At 45.0% G+C, this 25,868-nt stretch overlaps 1 protein-coding gene and 1 long non-coding RNA gene across 2 annotated transcripts in view; both read right to left on the bottom strand.

Annotated features, from left to right (window-relative positions):
* Nucleotides 1-25,868, bottom strand: part of LOC140706422 (uncharacterized) — a 98,335-nt gene that overhangs the window by 17,003 nt on the left and 55,464 nt on the right. The window contains exon 3 of the mRNA XM_078393071.1: nt 19,273-19,327. Within this exon, the coding sequence (XP_078249197.1) occupies nt 19,273-19,327 (55 nt within the window). The remainder of the gene's footprint in view (nt 1-19,272; nt 19,328-25,868) is intronic.
* Nucleotides 1,740-18,681, bottom strand: LOC144588853 (uncharacterized). The gene is made up of 10 exons (XR_013544586.1): nt 18,601-18,681; nt 18,299-18,381; nt 17,533-17,605; nt 15,382-17,340; nt 15,233-15,300; nt 14,793-14,847; nt 14,482-14,549; nt 14,049-14,170; nt 13,150-13,802; nt 1,740-2,177 (listed from the first exon to the last, which is right to left on the bottom strand). It is a non-coding gene; the product is annotated as an uncharacterized LOC144588853 (long non-coding RNA).

Raw genomic sequence — 25,868 nt, 5'->3', positions numbered from 1 at the left:
TTTGAGATCAAATCTTTATCCTCTACCCTCAGGTTGGTTGTTTTGGGCTTTTCCTTTTAGTGGCCAAGCTAGGAGTATTGCCCAGCAGACAGAAAGGTCGTTTTAGGGGAGATCAATTTCATTACAGCCACCCTTTCTGGCATGATCTGGCAATGCCTTTGCATCCATCTGATCACTTTTGAGAACTGAGGAGACCTAACTGAAATCACAGCTTGCCCATGGGAACTTGCTACCATTGTTACCTCACGGGACCACCCCCTTTGAGGAGGCTGCCTCTCTGTGACATCCCAAGGAACAGGCCTATCTGAGTTCTTGATTTCTTTATTCAATTTGTATATCACTCCATTAGTGCAGATGCACTAGTCTGGGCTGTTTACAGTCAACTAAAAGAATATGTATAAGTAAAAATAGAATACAAAATAACAGTTAATCAACACATGTAGAGGTGAAAATACCAAAACAAAATGTGGCACAGGGCATGTAAACCAATCAAGCAGCTCTGAATTTTTTTAATTATCTCTGTGGGCATTGTTTCAATACGTCATCACACTTCAAATTGTAGCTTTGGATCATAAATATATGAGTCCTCCTTACGCTGGACTGTTTTAGGCTTCTCCTCTTGGGGGCCAATTCCATCTTAGGTATCATTGAAAAGGGGATAGAAAATAAAACAGCCAACATTATAATGCCATGGTACAAAACGATCGTAAGGCTGCACCCAGAGTATTCTGTACATCTCTGGTTATTGCAACTTAAAACAGACAGTGGAGCTGGAAAAGGTGCAGAAGAGAGTGATTAAAATGATGACTGGGCTGGGGCACCTCCCTTATGAGGAAAGGCTACCACGTTTGGAACTCTTTGGTCTAGAGAAAAGGCCCCTGAGGGGGCACATGAGTGAGACGTATAAAATTCTGCAGGAGATGGATAAAGTAGATAGAGGGAAACTCTTTTCCCTCTCACACAATACCAGAACTACGGGACATCCACTCCAATGAAGTGTTGGGAGAGTGAGACCAGACAAAAGAAAATATTTCTTGACCCAGCATGCTGCTCGTCTGTGGACAGGATGTGGTGATGGCATCTAGCTTAGAGGGAATTGGACAGATTCCTGGAGGAAAAGGCCAATGCAGGTTAGAAGCCATGATGGCGATATATAATCTCCAAGATAAAAAGGAAGGTACCTCGAAATGCCAGAGGCAGGAGAGGCGTATCAGGAAATAGGGATATAGTGGTTTCGTGTGCTTCCAGAGGCATCTGGCAGGGCCCCTGTGAGATACAGAAAGCTGGACTAGATGGACCCTTGGCCTGATCCAGCAGGCCTCTTCCTGTGTTCTAACTGTGGAGACCTCGTTCAAATCACAGCTCCACCATGGGATCTCAGTAGTTGGGGGAAGGGATGTGGGTAATAAAGTATAACGTGGGATGAGAGAAGACCAGTTACGATAAAGGACATTGCTCAGTTCCTGTCATGAGAACAAAATGTCTGAGGATTGTCAGTTATATCCCACCCCAGGGAACTCACAGCAATGCCTGTTAACCTCATTGGAATCTCCTGCAAGGAGCTGCAGCCAACTAAGGTAGCCCTGCCTTCTCCATTTCAACCCTCTCTAGGTGTATTAGAGCCCCACAGGGTTGGCCTGAATGGCCAGAGAAGATAAGAATTGCAACACAAGCATACTGAGAATATTCTCCTTTTGGAAAGGCTGGATTACATATTTGGCTAAATCTTGAGGCAGGAGGGAATGTCTTGTGAAAGAATACATACTACACGTGACTAATTCAACACTATGTTTTATTTATTTACTTCACATTTATATTAAACTTGAGGATAAACTTTTATTAACAACCTTCCTGACATTTGAGGGGGAGCAAAATAACAATATAAGATGAAAATAAAGACCTTAAATACGACAGTTTGAGGGAGGGTTGCTATGGGGAAGGCAAAAACCCCACATTGCTTAGGAAAAATAGGAAAAGTGGGTAAAATTCCTTCCCAGCCCCATCAACTGGCAGCTAACAAATGCCCATAGCAAGAAAAGCCACATAACAAGGGAAGGGAAAGGGGGAGGTTCTTTCACTGAACCTCAAAGCAGGAACCCTCCGTGGGGGGGGGGACGTTGCCACTCTTCTTTCTTCTTCCCAGGTCTTGACTTCTCGAATGGTGGGGAGAGGCGGACCTCATTTCTAAAAACAAAAATGAAAAATGAAAATTGACATAATAACAATTTTTCATTTGCTGGAGATCTAAGAAACAAAGCAACATGTTTGTTTCCTCTTCTCAACTTTTTTTTCCAGGGTGAATGAATCCTCCTGTCGATCAGAGACCCTAGAAGAAAGAGACCACTCATTAAGGACCCGAAGACCCTGCAGACAATTGGTCCATCTCATCTAACGTCTTGAGAATAGGGACCAAGTTCTTCTGCTTTGGAATAACTCGGATCCCCTTTTCAGCACGTGCCTAACTTGTCTCCCTCTCGTTCTGGACCTCCAGTTCCACTGAGAACCCACTGGGCCCAGAGCCCACAGCTGCTGTAAACTCTCATGTATACCACACACCAAAGCAAAGGCTTTAGCTTTGCTTTATAAGAGAATCACTACCCTTGGACTTTTCAGAAAGTAAGCCACTCTCTTATCTGAATTGAAAGGGCCACCCCTCCTTCTTAGGAAAGAGGTGGCGGCAACAGGAGGGAAGAAATGGCAAGGGAGAAGGACAACCAGACTTTTATTTCCCAATTGAAAGAACTTTGTGGGATTTCAGAAGAGATAAAGGAGTGAAGGGAACAAGGCAGAGGCAACAGAAAGAAGTTCCAGGGAAAACTTTAGATGAAGTGGGGACCAAGCCTCCCTCCAACTCTTGTGCCTTTTCATGTGCCAGGCAGGCTTTCCCATCTTACCCAAACAGAGGAGGACTCTTCAACACTGAAGGTTTAGTTCCTCTGTGTCTGCAGGACGCTAGAAAGGGCGAGGGGAAGGAGAGAAATGAAGGGTCAGAAGATCAAAGAAGGAGCCCTGCTGTGCCAAACAGCAGGCCCATGGAAACCAACTATGAAAGAGTGAGCGACCAGGTCCCCCTGAGAGCAGTGCCATTTTTCTTCTGTGTTTAAAGTGAGCATCTCTTCTGTCCCAAGCCAAGGTCTAATACTGCCAAGACAATCAAGGAAATGCTGGAAGTGTTCAGACAACCCAACTAGCTAGACAACAGACAGACAGGCTTATTGCAGCTTATTGTATAAGATTTCTGGGATGATGGACTCGCCTTCCTGGTTACCACTTGTGGAAGGAGCATGCAAAGAAAGCAGGGGCTTTTCTCTACGTGCTGTTTCTTGGATCCTCTGTCAGTCAATAGGTTCCATTTCTGGTTGGTTCCCTCACAACAGAGTGGAAAAGGGACCCAAGGACAAACCATGGAGTTTTCCTCCACTAACTTAGAAGGGAACAAAAATGAGGAGGGGGAAGCAGGGAGGCTTGGTGCCAGAACACCCAGCTGACCCAGGTAAATCATCCAGGGATATGCGCTGAACAGAAGGCACCAGCAGGTTGCTCATCCACGACAAGGCGGAGAGCTTGGCTTATCGTTCCTTGAGAATCCACCTCCTCACTCCCTAAAAAGTGAAGTGACCAAAGTGGGACAGACCTCTTGCAAAAACGGATGCCCTCCCTGACCTTTCCACTACCAGAGACGGACCTACCTGGCTGATTTGGGTAAAGGGAACCACTCCTCATCCTTGATGCTGCTCACATCATCCAGCATGTTCTGTTGGTCAAGGGAATGCTAGAAACCCAAACTGTGTGTGTGTGTTAATTCACTCATTTCCCACAAGTTAAGCTTTCCCCAGGCTCTGCCCAAGGCTGCACTCAGGGCATGTGGGGGTCAACCTTTACCCAATTAGACTGTTTTGGAGCATTTTGGAGCTGGACATTTTGGCTCCTGTTAACCAGCCCCACCACCCCAAACCCTGCCTTTCATCCAGGGCATAAGACTCCGATTCTCACCAAAGGGCTGGAGTTCTCTTCCACATCAAAAGTCACATTCTTCCTTGGCTCCGATGCACTGAGAGAGAAAATCCTAGATTACAAACATAAGGCAATGAAATCATAAGGAAAGAAAATGGCGTGGATAACCCTGCTGGATTCTCCATCCAGTTTTCCTCCAGTTTTCTGCAAAGCGGAAGGTGGGCCGGGAATTGAAACAACCCAACAAGCTAGGGATTGAAAGGGGCCCTGGTTTGTTGTGTATGAGCAGGGGATGGATGATCCCTCATGGTTCCCAATTGCACCAGGAGTAGCCAAACAGAGCAGGAGCTATTCTTGTGTCCTCTGCCAACCGACAGGCCCTTTCTCTGGTTGCTTCTCTCCCTGCAGAGAAGAGAAGGAAGCCAACGATAAAGCCAGGATTCTTCCCTCGCTTATCCAGAAATGGAGAATACTGGGACCCGGAGCTGCTTTCAGTCCAAAAAGAGATCAAAGCAGGGCAAAGGTGTAAATGGGAATAACGGCGCTCAATCCTCCAGGGCACTGCTCACCCTTAAGAAGTCAGGGATTCTATTTTGTTGCTCCCTGAAATTACACACTCAACTCTTCCAAGATAAAAAAAGCCATAGCCTACATGTCAGATGTCGGGGCTGGGGACCACTCTTTGTTGTTGATGCTGCTGATATCATCAAAGGTCTCTTCGCTGTCGAGGGAATCCTAGGAATCAAAATCATGTGGGTATTACTTAATTCATGTCAAAGCCAAGCCTGCCCCGGTCCCAGCCGAGGGTTACAATTCATGGTTATTGGAGGGCCGGGGGAAGAAAATGTACTCCCTTGTGCCATCCTGTATTAGCCATCAGCTGCCCACCACCCATCCTCATATTCATCCAGGGGATATCCCTTCATTTCTTACCCAGGTGCTGGAGCTTCCTTCTACCTCGTAAGTCACGATCTTTGTCTCTGGTGGACTAAGGAGGAAATATACTCATGAAGTGGGTCTCATTTTTTGCCACATTTTTTTTTGATGGGTACTGGGATTGTTTTTCAAGGCTAACAGCTGGGAGATAGTGGTATCACTTTGATAAGAACTAGCTGGTAGTATACCACTTTGACAAGAACATCAGCATTCCTTCTGGAACATTCTGGGTGTTCATGAAATTTCACCATTTTCACCATTTTCATCTGAGGTGAGCCAGAAGAGACAGATGGGGAGCAAGATCAAATGTTCTTGATTTTTGAGTAGGCTTTATTGTGCCACCCAGACATCCGAGTTCATCATCCTGCATTGACCAACTATGCAGAGGTCCATCTGCCACATCGCTAGAGAGAAGGTTAATTACACAGAATGTTTGTATAACTGGTTAAAAGAAATGTCAGAGGGGTTGTTTGTTGGTCTGTTGCAGTGGAACACATTTTGGACTTCTTGAACTTTGAGGACTACCAATAATCTGACCTAATTTCCAGCGGGGCTGGTGGTTGTCATCTTAAATCAGTTGAAGCACCATTAAAAGACTCATATATTTTAGACTCCATATTTTAAGTGCTGGATCTTTTATAGGGTTGGCATCAGAGCTTCAAGTTATTCTTATTTTTTTAGGACTGCAACTCATAGAATCTCCTGACCAGCAGGAGAAATTCCATACTCCAGTTCTCCAGATCCTGTCTGCTTAATTTGCATTTATGCAAAATGAGTAGCCTTATTTCATAATGTGCAAATGCGTGATTTAGGCCAAATAAGTATATGAATTATTCTATTGTTTTTCTACTAATATGTTTCAGTTAACCATTAATCTGAGAGGGGAACTGCAGTGTGAGGGTTTTTGTGTTGGATTTTGAACTGGGCGACTCAGGTTCAAATCCATTGCTCATTACACAGTTTAGTGCCCTTAAGAGCAATCACTTCCTGTCAGCTAAATCTACTTTAGAGGGTTCTTTGGGAGAGAGAGGAACAGTGTGCATTACTGATGTGTATCAACAAAGAAATTACACCATGCCATGCATAAGGCCAGCTGGAAATATACTCATGAAGTGGGTCTCATTTTTTGTCACATGTTTTTCCTGATGGATACTGCCTATGGCTCCCTAACGTACGGGAAGAATATCAAAATACCTTACCAGTGACATATTGTATCTAATTTTCAGGGGGTAAACAAACAGGGGAAAGTGAGAACAAACTGCAGGAATAGGGGTGCAGATTTCCTTCAAATACAGATAGGATGTATTGAATCTTAACATTCTTCAACATATTGGACATTTCATCACTGTGTGCACACATACACACGCTTCTACGTACATGCATATGAGCACATGAAAACAAATGCCCTTCCAGTATTGCAACCATCTTTACATTTCACTCCTGTTCAATACAAATCCTTCCAAAGCCTCAATCTGAGTTGTTGTTTTGTTTTCTCTGCTCTGCAGTCAGATATGTGAACCAATGAACTCCCAACAGATAATGTCTAGCTAAGTTTCTAGGAGCCTACAGAAGATAAAACAGAACTTGATTTTTCTGGGAGGATGGTGAGATGCATAAAATTAGAGACAAAAATCTGTCTATCTTAGGCTACAGCTGCCATAATTCCTCAGTTAGTGGTAACTTCTGTGGCTACATTATGTTCTATGATAGGAGACTTCCATTGTCAACAAAACATCTAGGAACAGGTTTTCCTCAGAATGTCAACATCTACACATCGAGAGGAGGAGTCTTCAGGTTATATGTTTACAATATCTTGACCGGCTGGGAATGCCTTCCCTTATTGACTCATCACACAGAATGGCTGTTTTCTTGTAGAACAGAATTTTCAAACCGAAAGAGTGACTCCTTCCTTTATCTTATATATCCAGTTTTATAACAAGCAAATGTGGGAGGGAACTGCCGGAGCTGATATAAGACATCCTTAAAGTCCATATCTCCTAATGCTATCCATTTCAATTCTCAAATTTAGGTTCCCTTTGTATTTTAACCGTGTTTGAATTGGCTATTGCACCCTAATGATTAGGTTCTTTTGTCACTGAGGTTAAGGAGAGTAGCATGGTTTGAATTTTACCCTGTGCACTGGCCAGAGTAGTGTATACTCACTAACTGGGCAGTAGATACATTTAATCTTTAAACAAACAAAACAAAACAAAAACAAAAAAGAAATACTATCCTTGCAGGTCTAATGGTGTCTTCAGATATAATGTATGAGGAAGCCTATGTAGATAATCATGCTGGAGTCATTAAAACGGTGCAGTAAGATTAGGCTTCACCCACACATTTCCTGGGATCTGGAAGGTTTGTACATCCATCAACAGTCTCGGATCATTTCAAATCACTCTTTAAAATTCAAAATTGCTTCTATCAGGTGTCATCCTATAGTTGCCTTTTTTAATGGGATATAGAGCAAATATACATAACAGAAGGAATACAAATATCAAAACAATGTATTGCAGCAGGTTAAAGATTAACTATAAAATTTCACTGTGTATTTTGGGGGACTTAGGTGCATTTTAACATACATACAGGGTGATCTCTCTCTCTCTCATTCTTATACAACCCACATCTGGCTGAGGGTTATTCTCTACAGTTTACAACCTATACTGCCCAGTTTTAAATTGGGCAAAGATGTTGTTTTCCATTCAAAGACTGGAACACAGGCCACTGATGCGCTAATCAGGGACTGATGTGCACATGATTAAAATCTGAGTAAAATTCAGCTAACTGGATCACCACTGTGTTTAACAGAGAAAAAACATACTGCAATTGGATTGAGAAAAGATCAGTTAGGAAAAAGGAGATTGCTCAGTTCCTGTCCTGAGAACAAAACTTCCTAGGCTTGTCAGTTATATCCCACCTCGGCGAACTCACAGCAATGCCTGGGAACCTCATTGGAATCTCCTGCAAGGATTTGTCATAATGGCTGAGCCTAAAGGGGAAGAAGCCACCAATGCCCTTCTCATAGCTTGCCAAATCAATAGAAAGACTGACTTGAAAACACCACATACGTTAAACATGTCCTTGTTATGCTTTCCCATGGAAAGGAAGATGGAAGATAAAATCTAGAACCCTGGAGAGCTGCAGCCAACCAAGGTAGCCCAACCTTCTCTGACTTAGCCCTCTCTAGGTGTCTCAGAGCCTCACAGTTTTGGCTTCAATGGCCAGGAAAGATGGGAATTTCAACTCAAGCATGCAGAGAAGGTTCTGCTTTTGGAATGGTTAGATTAAATGTTCTGATGAATCTCGAAACAGAAAGGAATTACTTGTGAAAGAATACATACTACACACCAGTGGTTCTTAACGTGGGCGCTAATGCCCCCCAGGGGGCGATTTCATTTTTCAGGGGGGCAGTAGAATGAAAAGGGGAGGTGTGGGGGTGGTGGAACAGAAGGGCGCAGTAGGGGGCGCTCGAGCAAACCAAACCTGTGAAGGCAGCTGCAGCCGCGGTGCTGGCAGTGGATCCAGTGCCGCCACCGCCAGACAATCCAGCTCTTTCTGCCTGCCACGTCTCGCCTTTCTCCCTTAGGGGAGCACCAAGTGTGGATTGGGCGGAAGGAAAAGGTCTCTCGGGTCTCCATCCTCGTCCGGTGAAGCCCCTGGGTGGGGAGGGAGAGACAAGCCCCGTTTGTCCATCCTGCCTTCCCACCCACCTTCCCGCCTGTTGCAAGGGAAGCATGGAGATAAACGGGTCGGTTTGGGGTGGCGTGGCAGGATTTCTAGGGACAGGGCTGGCTCGGGTCATCCTGGGTGGGTGGGAATTTGGCAGCTTTTCTGGCTTTTCTTGTCCTGTTGTAGCTGGCTGGCTGTCAAGGGGGAAGAAAATTCACTTGGCCAACTTTAAATGGCTTTGAGGGACGAGGGACTTGAGATCTTCCCCTGTCTTCTGTGTACACGGGTGTGAGGTTTCTCTCTATATAAATCCCCTGGGAGAGAAAGCTCTCAAATTGAACTGAGAGTGCTGAGGGCAAAATCCATGGGGCTGTCATAGAGAGACAAGCAAATGCACTGCGGAAAGTCGGCTGCTCCTCTTTCTCCCTGAACCCTGAGGATCCATTCAGGGAAAGCGAAAAGGGCAGCATGTCAGTTACTTGAGTATAACAGTTTGCTTCAAGAAGGGGGTGGTGGGGGCGCTCCAAAAGGTTTAGACTACAACTCCCACAATCCCCTGCCCTTGGCCTACCTTCCCGCCCATTGCAACGGAAGCGCGGAAAGAAACGGGTCGGTTTGGGGTGGCGTGCCATCTCTCATTGAGCTATTCAGCAGTTCAGTTGTTTATTGTTCTGTTGGGTATTTGGAAAGTTGTTTTTAAGGTGATTTGTTATGGATGTTGTTGTAACCCTCCTCCCCCAAAGTAATTTGTGTGAGTAAATGTTGCAAAGAGTGTTAGTTGCTCATTACTTTCTGACTACTGTAAAACCCTTAGGACTGTGAAGTGATTGGCATAAAACTTGAAAATTCTTCTCAAAATCTTCTGAAAAGATGTGAAAATGTTACATTAAACAAGTTTCGTGCGTAGAAGGTTACTTTGGTCAACTTTTGCATTACTCTAACAATGCTCCTTGAATTAAAAAAAAGAATTTAAAACTGCTACAAGGCAATATACAACCCTAATTTGCTTCTCTATTTCCTTAATATAAAGTCTACTATCTACAGAATTTCTCTCTAACATTGCTCTGCTTTTTTTAAAAAAAATATTTTGAGACCCAAGTGGGTTGCTATCTTGAATTTAGGGTTCAGACAGCAGCAAAATCAATATTCCTTTCTTTTCAAACCAATACTCTATTATTCTAAGATTCTCCGATTCTTAAAATTTTGTTAGGACTTGTAGCTGAAGTGACAAAACCAACTGCTAGCATATTATTGCGAGCAATGGCAATAATATGCCAGCTGACATATTATTGGTCAGTATGAAGACTAAGTCTTTTGGTGAAACTAGAATGGGCCATTAATACATAGTCCTGGCTATGTTTTCATCAGGATGTGGCCAGAAGCCATGGAGACATATTGTTTTTAATTGCCACCGTTTAGTGTCAGAGGTAGTTTGTGGAAGATAAAGTGAAGCTTTTATCAAGCTGCATTTTTCAAGCTTTGGAATACACAGGCTTGTGTCCAGTAAAGATCATCTTGCAGGTGGAAGGAGAAATTAGGCCGCTTCCCTACCTTAATTTTCTTTCTCCTGTGCTGCCCTCATTCTCCATTGCCATCACACCAAGCTCAGTTACCCAACTCACACTTAACAGAAGATCTGATGTGGTCTGCAAGAGGGAGGGGCATCACTGAAAACTGTCTCCTTCCCTCTTCTGGAAGAGGACAGTGCCTTCTATCAGTGGAGTGACTTCCACTGGATAAAAACCTCAGCACCCTTTTTAAATTTTCATGTCTTGTTTTGTGTTTTGCCCGTGGGTGATTGATTCATTAAGCATCCTTCAGTCTCAAGAGATTTTGGTAACGTGCTCTGTATGAAGGACTTGGAACAGCATACCGTGTGGCTGAGAAGGCCAATTTGAGAGTGACCATCCCTTCCATACTGAACACAAATACAGTCTGTACCCTGTCCAGCTCCCTGATTTTGCTTGTTTCGGGACTGCCTCTTTGCCTCGGCCTGCTGGACAAGGGTCACTTCAAATTGGGAGATGCTGTGATGCAACCCCTGCCTCCAGGCTGACCACTCAGATGTCAAGGTTTCCAATCGGTTGGTCCATTCCTAAGGCCTTCAGATCCCGCTTGCAAATATCCTTGTATCGCAGCTAGGATCTCCCTCTGGGGCGATTTCGCTGCACTAATTCTCCATACAGGAGATATTTTGGAATCCGATGTCAAAGGGATCTGATGTTGAGCAATCAAAAACTACGGTGCCCTTCATTCCCCCATGAAAGGACCTGATGATGTTAAGGAGTCGAGGTGGACATCCAATCTTGGGAAGTATTGTTAAAAGGCCCTCCCTGCTAACCAAATCAAAGGCCTTTGTGAGATATGAAGGCCACAAAGAGTGGCTGTTGTTGTTCCCTACATTTCTCCTGCAACTGTCTGAGGGAGAATACCATGTTAGTGGTGGATCTATTAGCTTGAAATCCACACTGTGATTCTGAAAAGACTCTGTCTGCAAGGACATGGAGTCTCTTCAGCACAACACGGACTAGCAACGCTGAGAAGAGAGATGCCAGGGTAGTTCTTGCAGTCGCCCCTGTCTCCTTTGTTCTTATATAGTGTGACAATGTTTGCTTCGTTTTTCAATTCTTGTTGTGCTCTGTAAAACATTTTGTCTTTCTCTTTGTCTTGTACTGTACTTTTTAATGTGCACTCCACTTTGATATTATATTTTGATTTCTCAGTTTTATGGTTTCAATTTTTTTGTGCTCTTCGTGTAAAGTTTGTGTGTGTGTGTGTGTGTGTGTGTGTGTGTGTGTGTGTGTGTGTGTGTAGGCATCCTTCAGTCTCGAGAGACTATGGTATCGTGCTCTGTATGGAGGTCTTGGAACAGTGTCTTGTGTGGCTGAGAAGGCCAATTCGAGAGTGACAATCCCTTCCACACTGGAGACAAATCCAATCTGTCCCCTGTCTAGCTCCCTGGTTTTGCTTGTTTCGGGACTGCCTCTTTGCCTCGGTCTGCTGTACAAGTGTCTCTTCAAATTGGGAGAGGCCATGATGCACCGCCTGCCTCCAGGCTGAACGCTCAGATGTCAAGGTTTCCCATCTGTTGAGGTCCATTCCTAAGGCCTTCAGATCCTGCTTGCAGATGTCCTTGTAATGCAGCTGTGGTCTCCCTAGGGGGCGGCTTCCCTGCACTAATTCTCCATACAGGAGATCTTTTGGAATCCGACCATCAGCCATTCTCATGACGTGCCCAAGCCAACGTAGACAGCGCTGTTTCAATATTGTATACATGCTGAAAATTCCATATATATATACAGTGGTGCCTTGCTTGACAACGATATTCAGTTCCAGCAAAATCGCTGTACAGCGAAATCATCATCAAGCGAAAGTAAAAAAAACATTAGAATGCATTAAAAACTGGTGAATGCGTTCTAATAGGGAACATACCTCATCGTCCAGCAAAGATCCTTCATAGGGTGGCCATTTTCTGATGCCTGTAAAGCGAGCAATCAGTCCTAAACACAGTGGGGAGCCATTTTGCACAGCAGGGAGTCATTTTGTGACCCACCAATCAGCTGTTTCAAAACCATCATTAAGCGAAAAATCGGTTCCCGAAGCAGGGAACCAATCGTCGTAAAGCGGATTTCCCCCATTTAAACATCGTTTTGTGATCGTTATTGAAGTAGCAAAAAAACTTATCGTAAAGAAGATTCATCGTGGAGCGGGGTAATCATCAAGCGGGGCACCACTGTACATAATTTGTCACTCTGATTTTTGTTGCTTTCCTTCTGTAAAATTTTTCTCTGTGTCTTTTTAACCCTTTTTATAGTCTGCATGAATATGTATTTTCCTCGAATCTTAATTTAATTTCAGAGTTTTCGTCTTGAAATTTTTAGTTCCTGCATTGCGGTTTGTTCTTTACCCCATTTTATATTTCTTTTTGCATCTTAAAATTCACGTGTAACTAAATCGTTAAATGTTACAGTTTTTTTCGGGCATTTCATTTTCTTGAAATTTAATTTTATTTTCAGGGGTCATTGGATTTAAGTGTCTTGAATGAATGAATGAATGAATGAATGAATGAATGAATGAATAAATAAATAAATAAATAAATAAATAAATAAATAAATAAATAAATAAATAAATAAATAAATAAATAAATAAATAAATAAATAAATAAATAAGAAAGATATCACCGTGGGAAGGGGGGCAATGATAAGTTCCTCAATGGCTCAAGGGGGGGGGGTTCTTTAAAAAAGGTTAAGAACCACTGCTACACACAACTAATTCAACAGTATGATTTATTTATTTGCTTCACATTATTATAATGTTGAGGATATACATTTATTCCAAGTTTCTTCTTGACATTTCATGGGGAACAAAATAATATTACAAGATGAAATAAAAACATTAAATACAACAATTTGAGGGAAGGTTGCTATGGGGAAGGCAAAAACCCCACATTGTTTAGGAAAAATAGGAAATGTGGGTAAAATTCCTTCCCAGCCCCATCAACTGGCAGCTAACAAATGTCCATAGCAAGAAAAGCCACTCTTCTTTCTTCTTCCCAGATCTTGACTTCTCGAATGGTGGGGAGAGGTGGACCTGTGGCAAGAACGAAACAGTGTCAGCAAGGATGCTCCTGCTCCTCCTCCCTTGCCATTCCAGCTGCGAAACCCCACTACCAGCTCAGTTCACCCAGGGAGCAGGTTGTAGAAACCAGCAGAGTGGAAGAAAGGGGGAAATGAACGGAGGGAGGAGGTTTGGAGGCAGCTGGAGGGGAAGGGGAGGAGAAGCAGAACAGCCTGGCTGGGGAAAGGGGTTGGAGAGGTTGCCTTTTCAGTGTCACCACTGCTCCAGATAAGCAAGGGCAACACAGGCCTGGGAGGGTAGGAGTTTGGGGGAAGAGGAGAGAAACGATGGGGTGGTGGTGCCCCACCTCCTGACCGATGTTGCTAACAGGACCTTCCTCTGCTGTTGGGGCCAATTCTCCTTGCTCAAGTTCAGCAGAGAAAACCCTCGCCCGTTTCCTGCTGGTCTGGAGCTCCACGATGTTTCCAGGCCATTGGGTGAGGAGGCACCATCCCACACCCTGCAAAGTGAGGGCAGGGAGGAAAGGGGCCTTCGGGAGACTTAAGGGCAGGGCTTCCCTGGGTCAGGAGGTGGAGCAGCCCATCCACATCGTTTCTCTTCCAGATACCTTCCCTTTTTAGCCATGGTGCAGCTGAACTGTCCGTTCATTCAAGGTGACCTCATCCCTAAAAGAAAGGAAAAATAAAAGAAAAAATAAAAATTGACATAATACCTCATCTAACTGGAGATCTAAACACAAAGCAACATATTTGTTTACTCCTTCTCTATTTTTTAATTAGCTTACGCTGTGACTTACATCCGAACTCTTCCCCTTCCATGGAGGCCCTGTCTCAAGCAAACTCTGACCTACACCTCACTAGACAGCCTCTTCAGTGGAGAGGACTTTGTTTTCTTCCAGCTCTTTTCCTTACCTGTCTGCAGCATCCTGTGTCCGAACAGGAGCAGGGAGAAAGCCTTCTGGAGGTCGCCCTTCATCTCAGGAGGAACTCGCCGGGCTGCAGGGTCCTGGTTGCTCCGCAGATTTCTTCAAGGCCTAGAAAAGGAGAGAAGAGCTAGTGATGGCCTGAATATTGGGATTCATTTGGAAATTCCGCCCCCCCCCCCCATGCCAATGACTACATTTGAACCACAACCCCTTCTCAAAGGCCACTAGTGTACATTTCTACTATGGCTGTTCTCAGCAGCATAGAAATCTACAGCCTGACGTACGCAGAGGGATACCTTCTAAAATGAAAAGGCCCCCTCCACCCACCCTCTTAGTCATTCTTCTTCAGAAGGGGCCGCAATCCCTGAGTGGCTTCAGACGTCCTTCAGCTCAGCTTTCCTTAGATAAGGATACTCTACCTTGCTGTGTCAGACAAAGGCTACCACTCCTCTCGCTCCAGGCTCCTGATGAGGTCTTCTACGGAATCCTATCAAGGAGAGCGAAGTGTTCAAGCCAAGGCTGTCTTGCTCCCCAAACTAAAGGCTGAAGTCTGGGAGCAAGATTAGCCCACTCTGACAGCAAGAACAGGCCTGTTAGGGCTGTTTTTGCTAGCCGAGTTTGCCATTCCAATATGAGGAAAGCTCAGCCCTTTAAAAAAAAGGGATGCCCCTTAAAGTCAAGGTCTTTGACATCTTTCCTGATACACCGTTTCTGCCCTCTCCTTCCTTACCCAAGGGGAAAGAGCCTTTTCCAGGCTGAATGAACCTTCTTGTCGCTCCGAGACCCTAGAAGAAAGAGACCCCTCATTAAGGACCCGAACACTCTGCAGACAATGGGTGCATCTCATCCAAAGTCTTGAGAATAGGGAGCAAGTCCCTCTGCTTTGGACCCCCTTTTCAGTACATGCCTAATTTGTCTCAGTCTCGTTATGGACCTCCAGTTCCCCTGAGATTCGGCTGGGCCCAGAGCACAGCTGCTGAAAACTCTTGTCTATATCAAACACGAAAGCAAAGGCTTTAGCCTTGCTCTATAAGAGAATTACTACCCTTGGAGAGAATCACTACCCTACCAGAAAGTAAGCCTCTCCCTTATCTGAACAGAAAAGGCCACCCCTCTTTCTTAGGGAAGGTGCTGTGATTCTTGGGTGTCTTTAGGCTAAATGTACGTTACCTCTCTGGACTGAACACGGGCTCCCTCTCCATCTTCTCCAAGTTCCTGATGATCTCTTCTAAGGAATCCTGTCAAGGAGAATCAAGTGTTAAACCCAAGGTTTTTATCATCCTTCACGATAACAAGGTTTCTGGCCTTTCTTTCCTTACCGAAGGAGAGGGAGACTCTTTAGTGAAGAGGCCTTCTCTCGGCTCCGGAACCCTAGAAGAAAGAACCGACCGCATGAAAGACAAGAAGAGCCCTGCAAACTATGGGTCCCTCCAGCCCAATAATCCAAGAGAGGCACCAGATCTCCTGCCTCGGATACTCTTGGATCTCTTATTTAGTGACTGACTCGCTGTAATCTGTGACTTCTAGATCCACTCTCATAACACCCAGCCTTTAGCAAAGCAGCGGCCAGAAGCAGCTACGTGCTCATCAAGGTGCCCGTATGTACTCTGACCCAGGCTTTGGGCGGGTTGTGTCTTCTCCATCCCACCCCCAAAATACCAAAACCTCAGCAAATAGATTACCTGGTTGGATGGGGAGAAGGCAGAGATGCTTCTTCTTGCACACTGCCCAAATCATCCTGGGTCTCCTGCTGTTCCGAGGAGTCCTAGGAATGGAATTCATACATTTCTTACCCAGTTTCAAAGAAAACCTTTACTAATGCCACACATGCAGGCAAGATGCACAGTCCCATTGTGCCCCATAATAATGGAATAATAAACCACTTTTTCAGTTTTAGCTACCTAGAAAACCCTGAAGAGGTTCGGTGTATGTGGGAATGGACTTGAGAATTATCATTATGACAAGACCAGGGCTTAAACCTGGGAACTATGGCTAGGCTATGCTTCCAGAATGACGACTGCATTCTGAATAAGGGCTGTTGTCAGTCTTCAAGTTTCAGAAACAAGGACCAGTCCTTTTAAGAGAACTGATTCCTCTTCAGAGAAGGAGCATCTGACTTCTTCCCGGCTGGATTAACTTCTCTGGGAGTTGCAGCCGCCTTAGAGGTGGCGGGAACGGGAGTGAAGAAATGGCAAGGGGGAAGGACAACCAGACCGTTATCTCCCCATTGAAAGACTTTTGTGGGATTTCAGAAGAGGAAAAGGAGTGGTGGGAACGAGGCAAATGAAAGGCAAAGAAGGAACCCCAGAGAAAACTCTGGATGGATTTCAGACCATGCCTCCCTCTGACTTTTGCTCTTTTACCTGCCAGGCAGGCTTTCCTGTCTTACCCAAACAGAGAAGGACTCTTCAACACTGAAGGTTTGGTTCCTCTGTGTCTGCAGGACTCTAGAAAGGGAGAGGGGAGGAGAGAAGTGATGGGTCAGAAAAGAAAAGCAGAGGAGGAGCCCTGCTGTGCCAGACACAACTATGAAAGAGTGAGCAACCAGATCCCCCTGGAAGCTGAGAAAGATGCCAGGAAGACAACAGAGAGGATATCTTTTGTTCCTTCATTACAGAGACAATGAATTCTGTCCCAGGCCAAGGTCTACTTTCACCATGTGAATCAAGGAAATACTGGGAGACTTCAGACATCACAAAAAGTTACACACCAGATGGACAGGGATATTGCCTCTTATTGTGCAACATTACTGTGATGATGTATGAGCCTTCTTGGTTACCACTGTCTGAAGGAGCAGTCAAAGAAAGCAAGGGTATCTCTCTACTTTTTTTTCCCCTTGTGTCCTCTGCCAGCGGACAGATTCCTTTTCTGGTAGGTTCCCTCTCAACAGAGTGGGGAAGGAACCCAAGGACAAAGTTTTTCTCTACTGACCAAAAGGTAAGAAACATGGAGAGGGGGGAGCAGAGTGTCTTGGTGCCAGAACACCCAGCAGACACATTTAACATTTCAAGTGAGAGGAGCTGAACAAAGGGCACCAGCAGGATGCTCATCCACAACAAGGCGGAGGGCTTGGCTTTTCGTTCCTTGAGAATCCAACCCCTCACTCCCTAAAAAGTGAAGTGACCCAAAGTGGGACAGACCTCCTGCAAAAATGGATGCCCTCCCTGACCCTTCCATTCCCTGAGAAGGGCCTACCTGGCCGAATTGGGAGAAGGGAACCACTCCTCATCCTTGATGCTGCTCACATCATCCAAGGTGTCCTGTTGGTCTCGGGAATCCTGGGAACCCAAACGGTGATTGTGTTAATTCACTCATTTCCCTCAAGTTAAGCTTACCCCAGGCTGTGCCCAAGGCTTTACCCAATTAGGCCGTCTTGGAGCATTTTGCAGCTGGACGTTTTGCCTCCTCTTATCCTGCTGCCCCACCCCAACGTCTGCCTGTCATTCAGCACACAAGCCTCTATTTCTTACCAATGGGTTGGAGTTCTCTACCACATCATAAGTCACGTTCTTCTTTGGCTCCGATGCAGTGAGGGAGAAAATCCTAGAGTACAAACAGAAAGCAATGAAACAACTCAACAAGCTAGGGATTGAAAGGGGCCCTGGTTTATTGCTTATGAGCAGGGAATGGATGGTCCCTCATGGTTCCAAACTGCTCCAGACAGCAGGCGCATCTGAACCAACTATGAAAGAGTGGGCCACCAGGTCCCCCTGGAAGCTGAGAAACATGCCATGAAGACAACAGAGAGGAGCTCTTTTCTTCTGTGTTTAAACTGAGCATCTATTCTATCCCAGGCCAAGGTCTAATACTGTTATGACAATCAAGGAAATGCTGGAAGCTTTCAGACAACACAACAAGCTAGACAACAGATGGACAGGTTACTGTAGCTTATTGTGTAAGATTTCTATGATGATGGACTAGGCTTCTGGAGAAGAAACTCAAGGATAAACAATGGAGTTTTCCTCCACTAATCCAGGAGGGAACAAAAATGAGGAGGGGGAAGCAGGGATGCTTGGTGCCAGAACACCCAGCTGATGCAGGTAAATCTTCCAGGGAGATGCGCTGAACAGAAGGCACCAGCAGGATGCTCATCCACAACAAGGCAGAGAGCTTGGCTTATCGTTCCTTGAGATTCCACCCCCTCACTTTCTTAAAAGTGAAGTGACCAAAGTGGGACAGACCTCTTGCAAAAGCGGATGCCCTCCCTGAGCCTTCCACTCCCTGAGAAGGGCCTACCTGGCCGAATTGGGAGAAGGGAACCACTCCTCATCCTTGATGCTGCTCACATCATCCAGGGTGTCCTGCTGGTCTTGGTATTCCTAGGAACCCAAACAGTGCATGTGTTAATTCACTCATTTCCCTCAAGTTAAGCTTACTCCAGACTCTGCCCAAGCCTGCACTCAGGGCATGCGGGGGTCAACCTTTACCGAATTAGACCGTCTTGGAGCCTTTTTCACCTGGATGTTTTGGCTCCTCTTATCCAGCCACCCCACCCCAACCTCTGCCTTTCATCCAGCGCATAAGCCTCCCTTTCTCACCAAGGGGCCAGAGCTCTCTTCCACATCATATGTCTCGTTCCTCCTTGGCTCCCGTGCACTGAGGGAGAAAGTCCTAGAGTGCAAACATAAGGCAATGAAATCATGAGGAAAGAAAAGGGCGTGGATAACCCTGCTGGACTCTCCATCCAGTTTTCCTCCAGTTTTCTGCAAAGCGGAAGGTGGGCCAGGAATTGAAACAACCCAACAGAATACTTGGAACTGGATCTCCATTCAGTCCAAAAAGAGATCAAAGCAGGACAAAGGGGTAAGTGGGAATAAGGACGCTCAATCCACCAGGACACTGCTCATCCTTAAGAAGGAGTTCTATTTTGTTGCTCCCTGAAATTACACACTCAACTCTTCCAAGATTAAAAAAAAACATAGCTTACATGTCAGATGTGGGATTAGGGGTCCAGTCTTCGTCGTTGATGCTCCTTATATTATTAAGAGTGCCTTCGCTGTCAAGGAAATCCTAGGAATCAAAATCATGTGGGTGTTACTTAATTCATGTCAAAGCCAAGCCTGCCCTTGTCCCAGCCAGGATTACATTCATGGTTACCGGAGGGGCGGGGGAGCAAAGTATACTCCATGGTGCCCTCCGGCATCGTGACTACTCTTACTGCCCACCACCCATCCCCCCTTTCTACCAGGGGACATCCCTTCATTTCTTACCCGGGGGCTGGAGTTTCCCTCTACCTCGTAGGTCACGTTCGTTGGCTCTGGCGGACTAAGGAGGAAATCCACAAAGTGCAATTGTAAGGCAAGGAATCTGTGAGGAAAACCTCGCAGGACTCTGCCCTTCTGCAGCCCAGCATGCCCACATGAGCCAGCCATATACCTTTCTAAAGTTTATGTTTTGCTAGCACATTCTGGTAGTATTGTTTTAGTCTCAGCAATCAGGCCTTCAAATTAAGCCCCTGTTGGTCTCCCATTAGGTTATTAGGCTGAAACTAAGCTCCTCAAAGATTGCATATATAAGTCAAGAAAAATAAATTCAATGAGAAACTGATGCCTTTCACCACTTCTGGGAGCACTGCTTCTAGACCAGGGTTAAGCACATGCTCTAGAGACCCTGAATCATTCCTTAATCCATGCCTACGCAAGTACGAGAAAGTGTTTTTGCCCCACATTCTTCATTTCCTCTCTATGTTTCTCTCCCCCTCAGCCCGACAAGTTCCTTCATTGGCTGTTCCAGGTTTGCTTGGAAGCCCCTTGGGATCGGGGATCTGATTTTGTCACCTTACCTGGCAGGAGGGGACTCGGGAGCCTCTTCTTCCTTTGTGATGCTGGAGAAGCAACACAGCAGCCGCCACCACTTGGCTTTCTGCAGAAGAGAGCAGAGGATAGGAATGGCAGGGGTGTGGGTGTGGGTGCAGGCCAGGCCCTCCTAAAACTTCCATCACCCACCATCTCCTTGTCCCTGAGTGCAGAGGGGGGTGCCTCAAAATAAGCAGGAGCAGATAATAGATTAGCGCCTTCCACCTCCCCCTTGAATCTGCTTGGGAGCCTTTGGGGCAGAGGGGAGGGTGTTCCCCAGGGAGAAGGGCTGGGGAGAGAACAAAGCCGGTCCTTTTTTTGGCACAATGTACCTGACTGTGTTGAGATGATTGACATTTTCAATTTGTACATTACATTTCGTTTTCTAGGTTAGAATTCTAATCAACTGAAAAGATTTTCTCTTCCAAAATCTGGAAAAAGCTGTTTGGAGTTTAACTTTAGAACTCTGAAGCCAAACCCCTTGTTCAAGGGGCCAGTTGTAAGGAGTGGGGTGTGTGTGTCGTGTATCCTTTTTCCAGCACAGAACCAAGTCTGCTTCTCTAACCCTCCTTTTTTACCCATTGCTCTTATTGCTCAGAAGGGTTCGTCTCAAGACTTAATCTTGCTAAGGCTGGGGAGCAAACTCAAGGCACCTGGCTCTGCCCCCTCTCCATAGGCCCCTCCCCTTCCCCCTAAGATCTCAAGGGGAGCTCCAGCCCCCTCTCCCCCTAGGCGGCCAGAACTTACTCTGTTTCTTCTCAGTTGAGGAGCCATGATCTCCAGGGGCTCAAGGACTTCGTCTCACCCAAGCAGAAGGGACGGCACACGGGCGCAACCAAACACCCCAGCCAGAAGACCTCAGAGGTGCTTCCAACTGTCACTAAGTCCACGAGGGGACTGAGCAGCACAGGACCGGTACGGAACCTGGTTGCCTTGGCGACCAGGTAAACACCTGAGGTCCGGGAGTTCCGAGCAGTCCTGGCCAGCTTTTGAGTCCAAACAGAAAAGAGCTCTCCCTTTGGAGCCAAGCTTGGCCATGGAGGCTGCCAGCTGCCTTTCGGGCCTGGCTCCTGTGCGTCTGGCAGAAGCAGTCGGACAAATATACACTCTTGACAACACATGCAAAGTTGCCCACAGACAAATATGGCTTCAAAAATGGAGAAACAAACAGTGTTAAAGACTTGGTTTTTACAAGTCCCACTACAATCCCTCAGACGTTTATCCAATAGAGCCCAGGAACCAGAAACTGCCAGAAGGCTTTCAGGAGGGGGTGCAGAGTAATCTTACAAGGATTTTAGAAGTCCCTGTGGCTCCTCTCTTTCTGGGAGAGTCAAAGGCTTTCTTCCTGCAATTTGGTCACATAAATGTGTCTGATAAATGGCCCTGTGCAACTTTGTTTTGTGACTGGTCTCCCATAATGTAGAAAGAACTGAAATTAAACATGAAGGGGTGCTGTACAGCCTGAGGAAGAAGGATTTTACATATCAAAACTTGAAATATCACATTTGTTTGTTTATTTATTTGTTTGTTTGTTTAAAAAACCCATGGTAATTTAAATTAGGGTTTCCCAAGCAGGAAGAAGCTTTGTTTTTGGATGTCAACTGAATTTAAAGTCTGAGATCTCACTATCCATTCTCAGAGTGTTTGGCTGAGAAAGTGAAATGAACAGGATGTAAGAATGCTAGTAGTGTTTACTTGCATAGGAGCAGGCTCTCTGGCCATCTATGTGTTGTAAGAAAATATTTATTTATGAAGGGTTGCAGGAAATCCACATCTTCTTCCTCTTACACACAAAAACACACTCTCTCAAATTCTCACGCACATGCACACAGATGGCATTGTTACCAAAAGAGACCACTCCCTTTGACAAGGCTGTTTCTCCCTTTGAGTCCCAAGGAACAGGCCTATTTGATTTCTTTATTTCTTTATTCAATTTGTATATCACTCCATTAGTGCAGATGCACTATTCTATGCTGTTTACAGTCAACTAAAAGAATACATGGAAGTAAAAATAAAATGCAATACAGTTAATCCACAGATCAAGAAGCGAAAATACCACAATAAAATATGGCATACAAAGCTACCTTTTCCAGTATGATCAGGCTAGTTCCTTTGCATCCATCTGATCACATCTGTTTCACAATGAGAATATGTCATGTAATTCATATTGCTTTCAGTTCTGGTCATCAAACTTCAAAAAAAATTATAGTGGAACTGGAAAAGGTGCACAAAAGAGCGACTAAAATGATGACTGGGCTTGGGCACCTCCTTATGAGGAAAGGCTTCAGCATTTTAGGCTCTTTAGTCTAGAGAAAAGGTGTCTGATTGGGGACATGACTGAGATAAAATTATGCAGGGGATGCATAAAGTGGTTAGAGGGAAGCTCTTTTAACCTCTCACGCAATACCAGAACCAGGGGACATCAACTCAAATTTAGTTTTGGGAGAGTGAGAAGAGACAAAAGAAAATATTTCCTGACCCAGCATGTTGTTAATCTGTGGAACTCCTTGCCGCAGGATGTTGTGATGTCATCTGCCCTAAATGCCTTTAAAAGGGGATTGGACAGATTCCTAGAGGAACAGTCCATCGCAGGTTACAAGCCGTGATGGGGATGTATAATCTCCAGGTTTCAAAGAAAGTTACCTCCAAATGCGAGACGCAGAGGAGAGGTATCAGGAGACAGGGATCTAGCTGTCTCATGTGCTTCCAGAGGCATCTGGCAGGGCCACAGTGATATACCAGAAACTGGACTAGATGAGCCCTTGGCCTGATCCAGCAGGGCTCTTCTTATATTCCAACTATGGAAACCTAGCTCAAATAACGGCCTGCCTATGAGATCTCTGTAGTTGAGGGAAAGGATATGGGTAAAACCAGTTCTGAAGGAGCTCCAGATAGTAACTTTGGTCATATGGGAATGTGTGTGGTTTCTCTTTTACTCTCTAAAGAGCCCCAAGTAGTCTGTATTCACTAACTGGGCAGTCTAATAATCTAATATATTCACTGGAAGACCAACATGGGTATTGCTAGTGGTGCATACGCTGTGCCTTTTGTCCACTTTCCGGCCCGCAGTTGCTGTTGAGCTGGACTGGAGGAGAAGAAAGTCCAGCTCTGTGCCTCAAGTGCTGATTGTGTGTGATTGCCTCAGTGGGAGTTCTTCTCTCCTGCTACAATTTGCAAGTTCACTTGCTTTGTTTTGTGACTGGTCTCCCATTATTTAGACAGAATTGGAATTAACTGTGAAAGAGTGGTGTGCCGCCTGAGGAAGAGGGATTTCACTTAAGAAAGCTGTAAATCTGTAGGTTTTTAAAAGCCTAGTGGGGTTGGGGGTGTAGGGCGCTCCTGTCAGGCAGCCCTGTGAAGAAATAGGTGCGTTCCAGAGCGACCCGGGGGTCTTGCCGGGCTCAGCAGAACCTCCACAGGCAGGGGCAGTCTACCTCGGGGACGCCAAAGGACAAAAAGCAAGGAAGGGAAGGGGCAGGTGAGAGATGTCACCCTAATCCTTGGGAGGATAGTCTTCAACTAAAGTATTCCGTGGTGTCAAAAAGGGTGGAGACCACTGGTTTAGAGTTTTGAAAACAGACAAAATGTAAAGTTTAAAACAGTGTGTTGTGCAAATATAAAAAAGTAATTCAATAAATGTTACATTTAAAAAGTTAGAGTAAAACCAGGCACACTGTAGCAGGAAAAAGCATTGTTTCTGGATGTCAGGCGAATTTAAAGTCTGAGCACCCAGCTCACCATCCATTCTCAGAGGGGGCCAGCCTTCTTTGGCCTGGGTGGAGGTGTTTACATGTGTGTTTGGCTGGGAAAGTGAAACAGATACGATATAAGAACACTGGTAGTAGTTTCTTTCATAAGAGCAGACTCTCTGGCTGTCAACGGCTTGTAAGAAAAAAATTAGATTTGAAACAGTGCAGAAAAGTTCGCATTCTCTCTCACACACACACATACAGAGACACACAGATACCATTGTCAACCTGAGGGACCACCCCTTCTGACAGGGCCATCTCTCTCTGTGACATCACAAGGACCAGGCCTTTGGCTCTGAACTGTCCAGGAGAGGGATGCTGTTGCCCTAGCAACCCCCTGGAAGCCCCTCCTGTCCCAGTCAGCTTCAAGAGAAAGATTAGCCAGAAGGGACAGCTGGGTTGCCCTTGAGGTTCCCTGTCCACAAGGAGCAGCTGGAGATCCCGCAGAGGAGCTGCCCAGGCCAGTTGGATGCAGCCTCCCCCATCCTGCTGAGGGGCATTTTGGTTCTGCTGGAACCATTAACTCTTCACATGTTTCTCTATTTATCGATTAGCATATTCAAATCACAACTGAAGCCTACATTGTGGTACTGCATTTCTTTCTGTGCGGATTCCATTGCGGCTGCACCTACCTAGGTGTCCACAATGAAGAGATACTTTTTCAGGCAAAATTGAAATAAACATATTTATAAATCAAAACCCCAAATTACATTTGGATGGCTTTTATTTATTTATTTATTTATTTATTTATTTATTTATTTATTTATTTATTTATTTATTTATTTATTTAAGTTTGATTTCTATATGTCACTCCATTAGTGCTGCTGTAAACTCTGGGCTGTTTACAGTGAACTAAGAGAATTCATGTAAATAAAAATGAAAGACAAAGTACTGTAACTATTAATCAATACATCAAGAGGTGAAAATACCAAAATAAAATGTGGCACCGGGCATGTAAACGTGCAAAGCAGCAAAGAACCACTCAAGAGCATTACAAAATTTTTATTATCTTTGTAGACACTGTTTCAATGATAAACCAACTTCATCTCACTTCAGATTGTAGCTTTGAGATCAAATCTTTATCCTCCACCCTCAGGTTGGTTGTTTTGGGCTTTTCCTTGTGGTGGCCAAGCTAGGAGTATTGCCCAGCAGACAGAAAGGTCATTTTAGGGGAGATCCATCTCATTACAGCCATCCTTTCTGGCATGATCTAGCAATGCCTTTGCATCCATCTGATCACTTTTGAGAACTGAGGAGACCTAACTGAAATCACAGCTTGCCCATGGGAACTCGCTACCATTGTTACCTCACAGGACCACCCCCTTTGAGGAGGCTGCCTCTCTGTGACATCCCAAGGACCAGGCCTATCCGATTTGTATATCACTCCATTAGTGCAGATGCACTAGTCTGGGCTGTTTACAGTCAACTAAAAGAATATGTATAAGTAAAAATAGAATACAAAATAACAGTTAATCAACACATGTAGAGGTGAAAATACCAAAACAAAATGTGGCACAGGGCATGTAAACCAATCAAGCAGTTCTGAATTTTTTTTTATTATCTCTGTGGGCATTGTTTCAATACTTCATCTCACTTCAAATTGTAGCTTTCGATCATAAATATATGAATGCTCCTAAACTGGACTGTTTTAGGCTTCTCCTCTTGGGGGCCAATTCCATCTTACGTATCATTGAAAAGGGGATAGAAAATAAAACAGCCAATATTATAATGCCATGGTACAAAACGATAGTAAGGCTGCACCCAGAGTATTGTGTACATCTCTGGTTACTGCAACTTAAAACAGACAGTGGAGCTGGAAAAGCTGCAGAAGAGAGTGATTAAAATGATGACTGGGCTGGGGCACCTCCCTTATGAGGAAAGGCTACCACGTTTGGGACTTTTTGGTCTAGAGAAAAGGCGCCTGAGGGGGGACATGAGTGAGATGTATAAAATTCTGCAGGGGATGGATAAAGTAGATAGAGGGAAACTCTTTTCCCTCTCACGCAATACCAGAACTAGGGGACATCCACTCCAATGAAGTGTTGGGAGAGTGAGACCAGAAAAAAGAAACTATTTCTTGACCCAGCATGCTGCTCGTCTGTGGACAGGATGTGGTGATGGCATCTAGCTTAGAGGGAATTGGACAGATTCCTGGAGGATAAGGCCAGTGCAGGTTTAGAAGCCATGTTGGTGATATATAATCTCCAGGATTAAAAGGAAGGTACCTCGAAATGCCAGAGGCAGGAGAGGCGTATCAGGAAA

The sequence above is a fragment of the Pogona vitticeps genome, chromosome 4, assembly GCF_051106095.1.
Source record: "Pogona vitticeps strain Pit_001003342236 chromosome 4, PviZW2.1, whole genome shotgun sequence".
Taxonomy (NCBI): Eukaryota; Metazoa; Chordata; class Lepidosauria; order Squamata; family Agamidae; genus Pogona; species Pogona vitticeps.
Note: the sequence above shows the minus strand (reverse complement) of the source record. Positions and strands in the feature narration are given on the sequence as shown.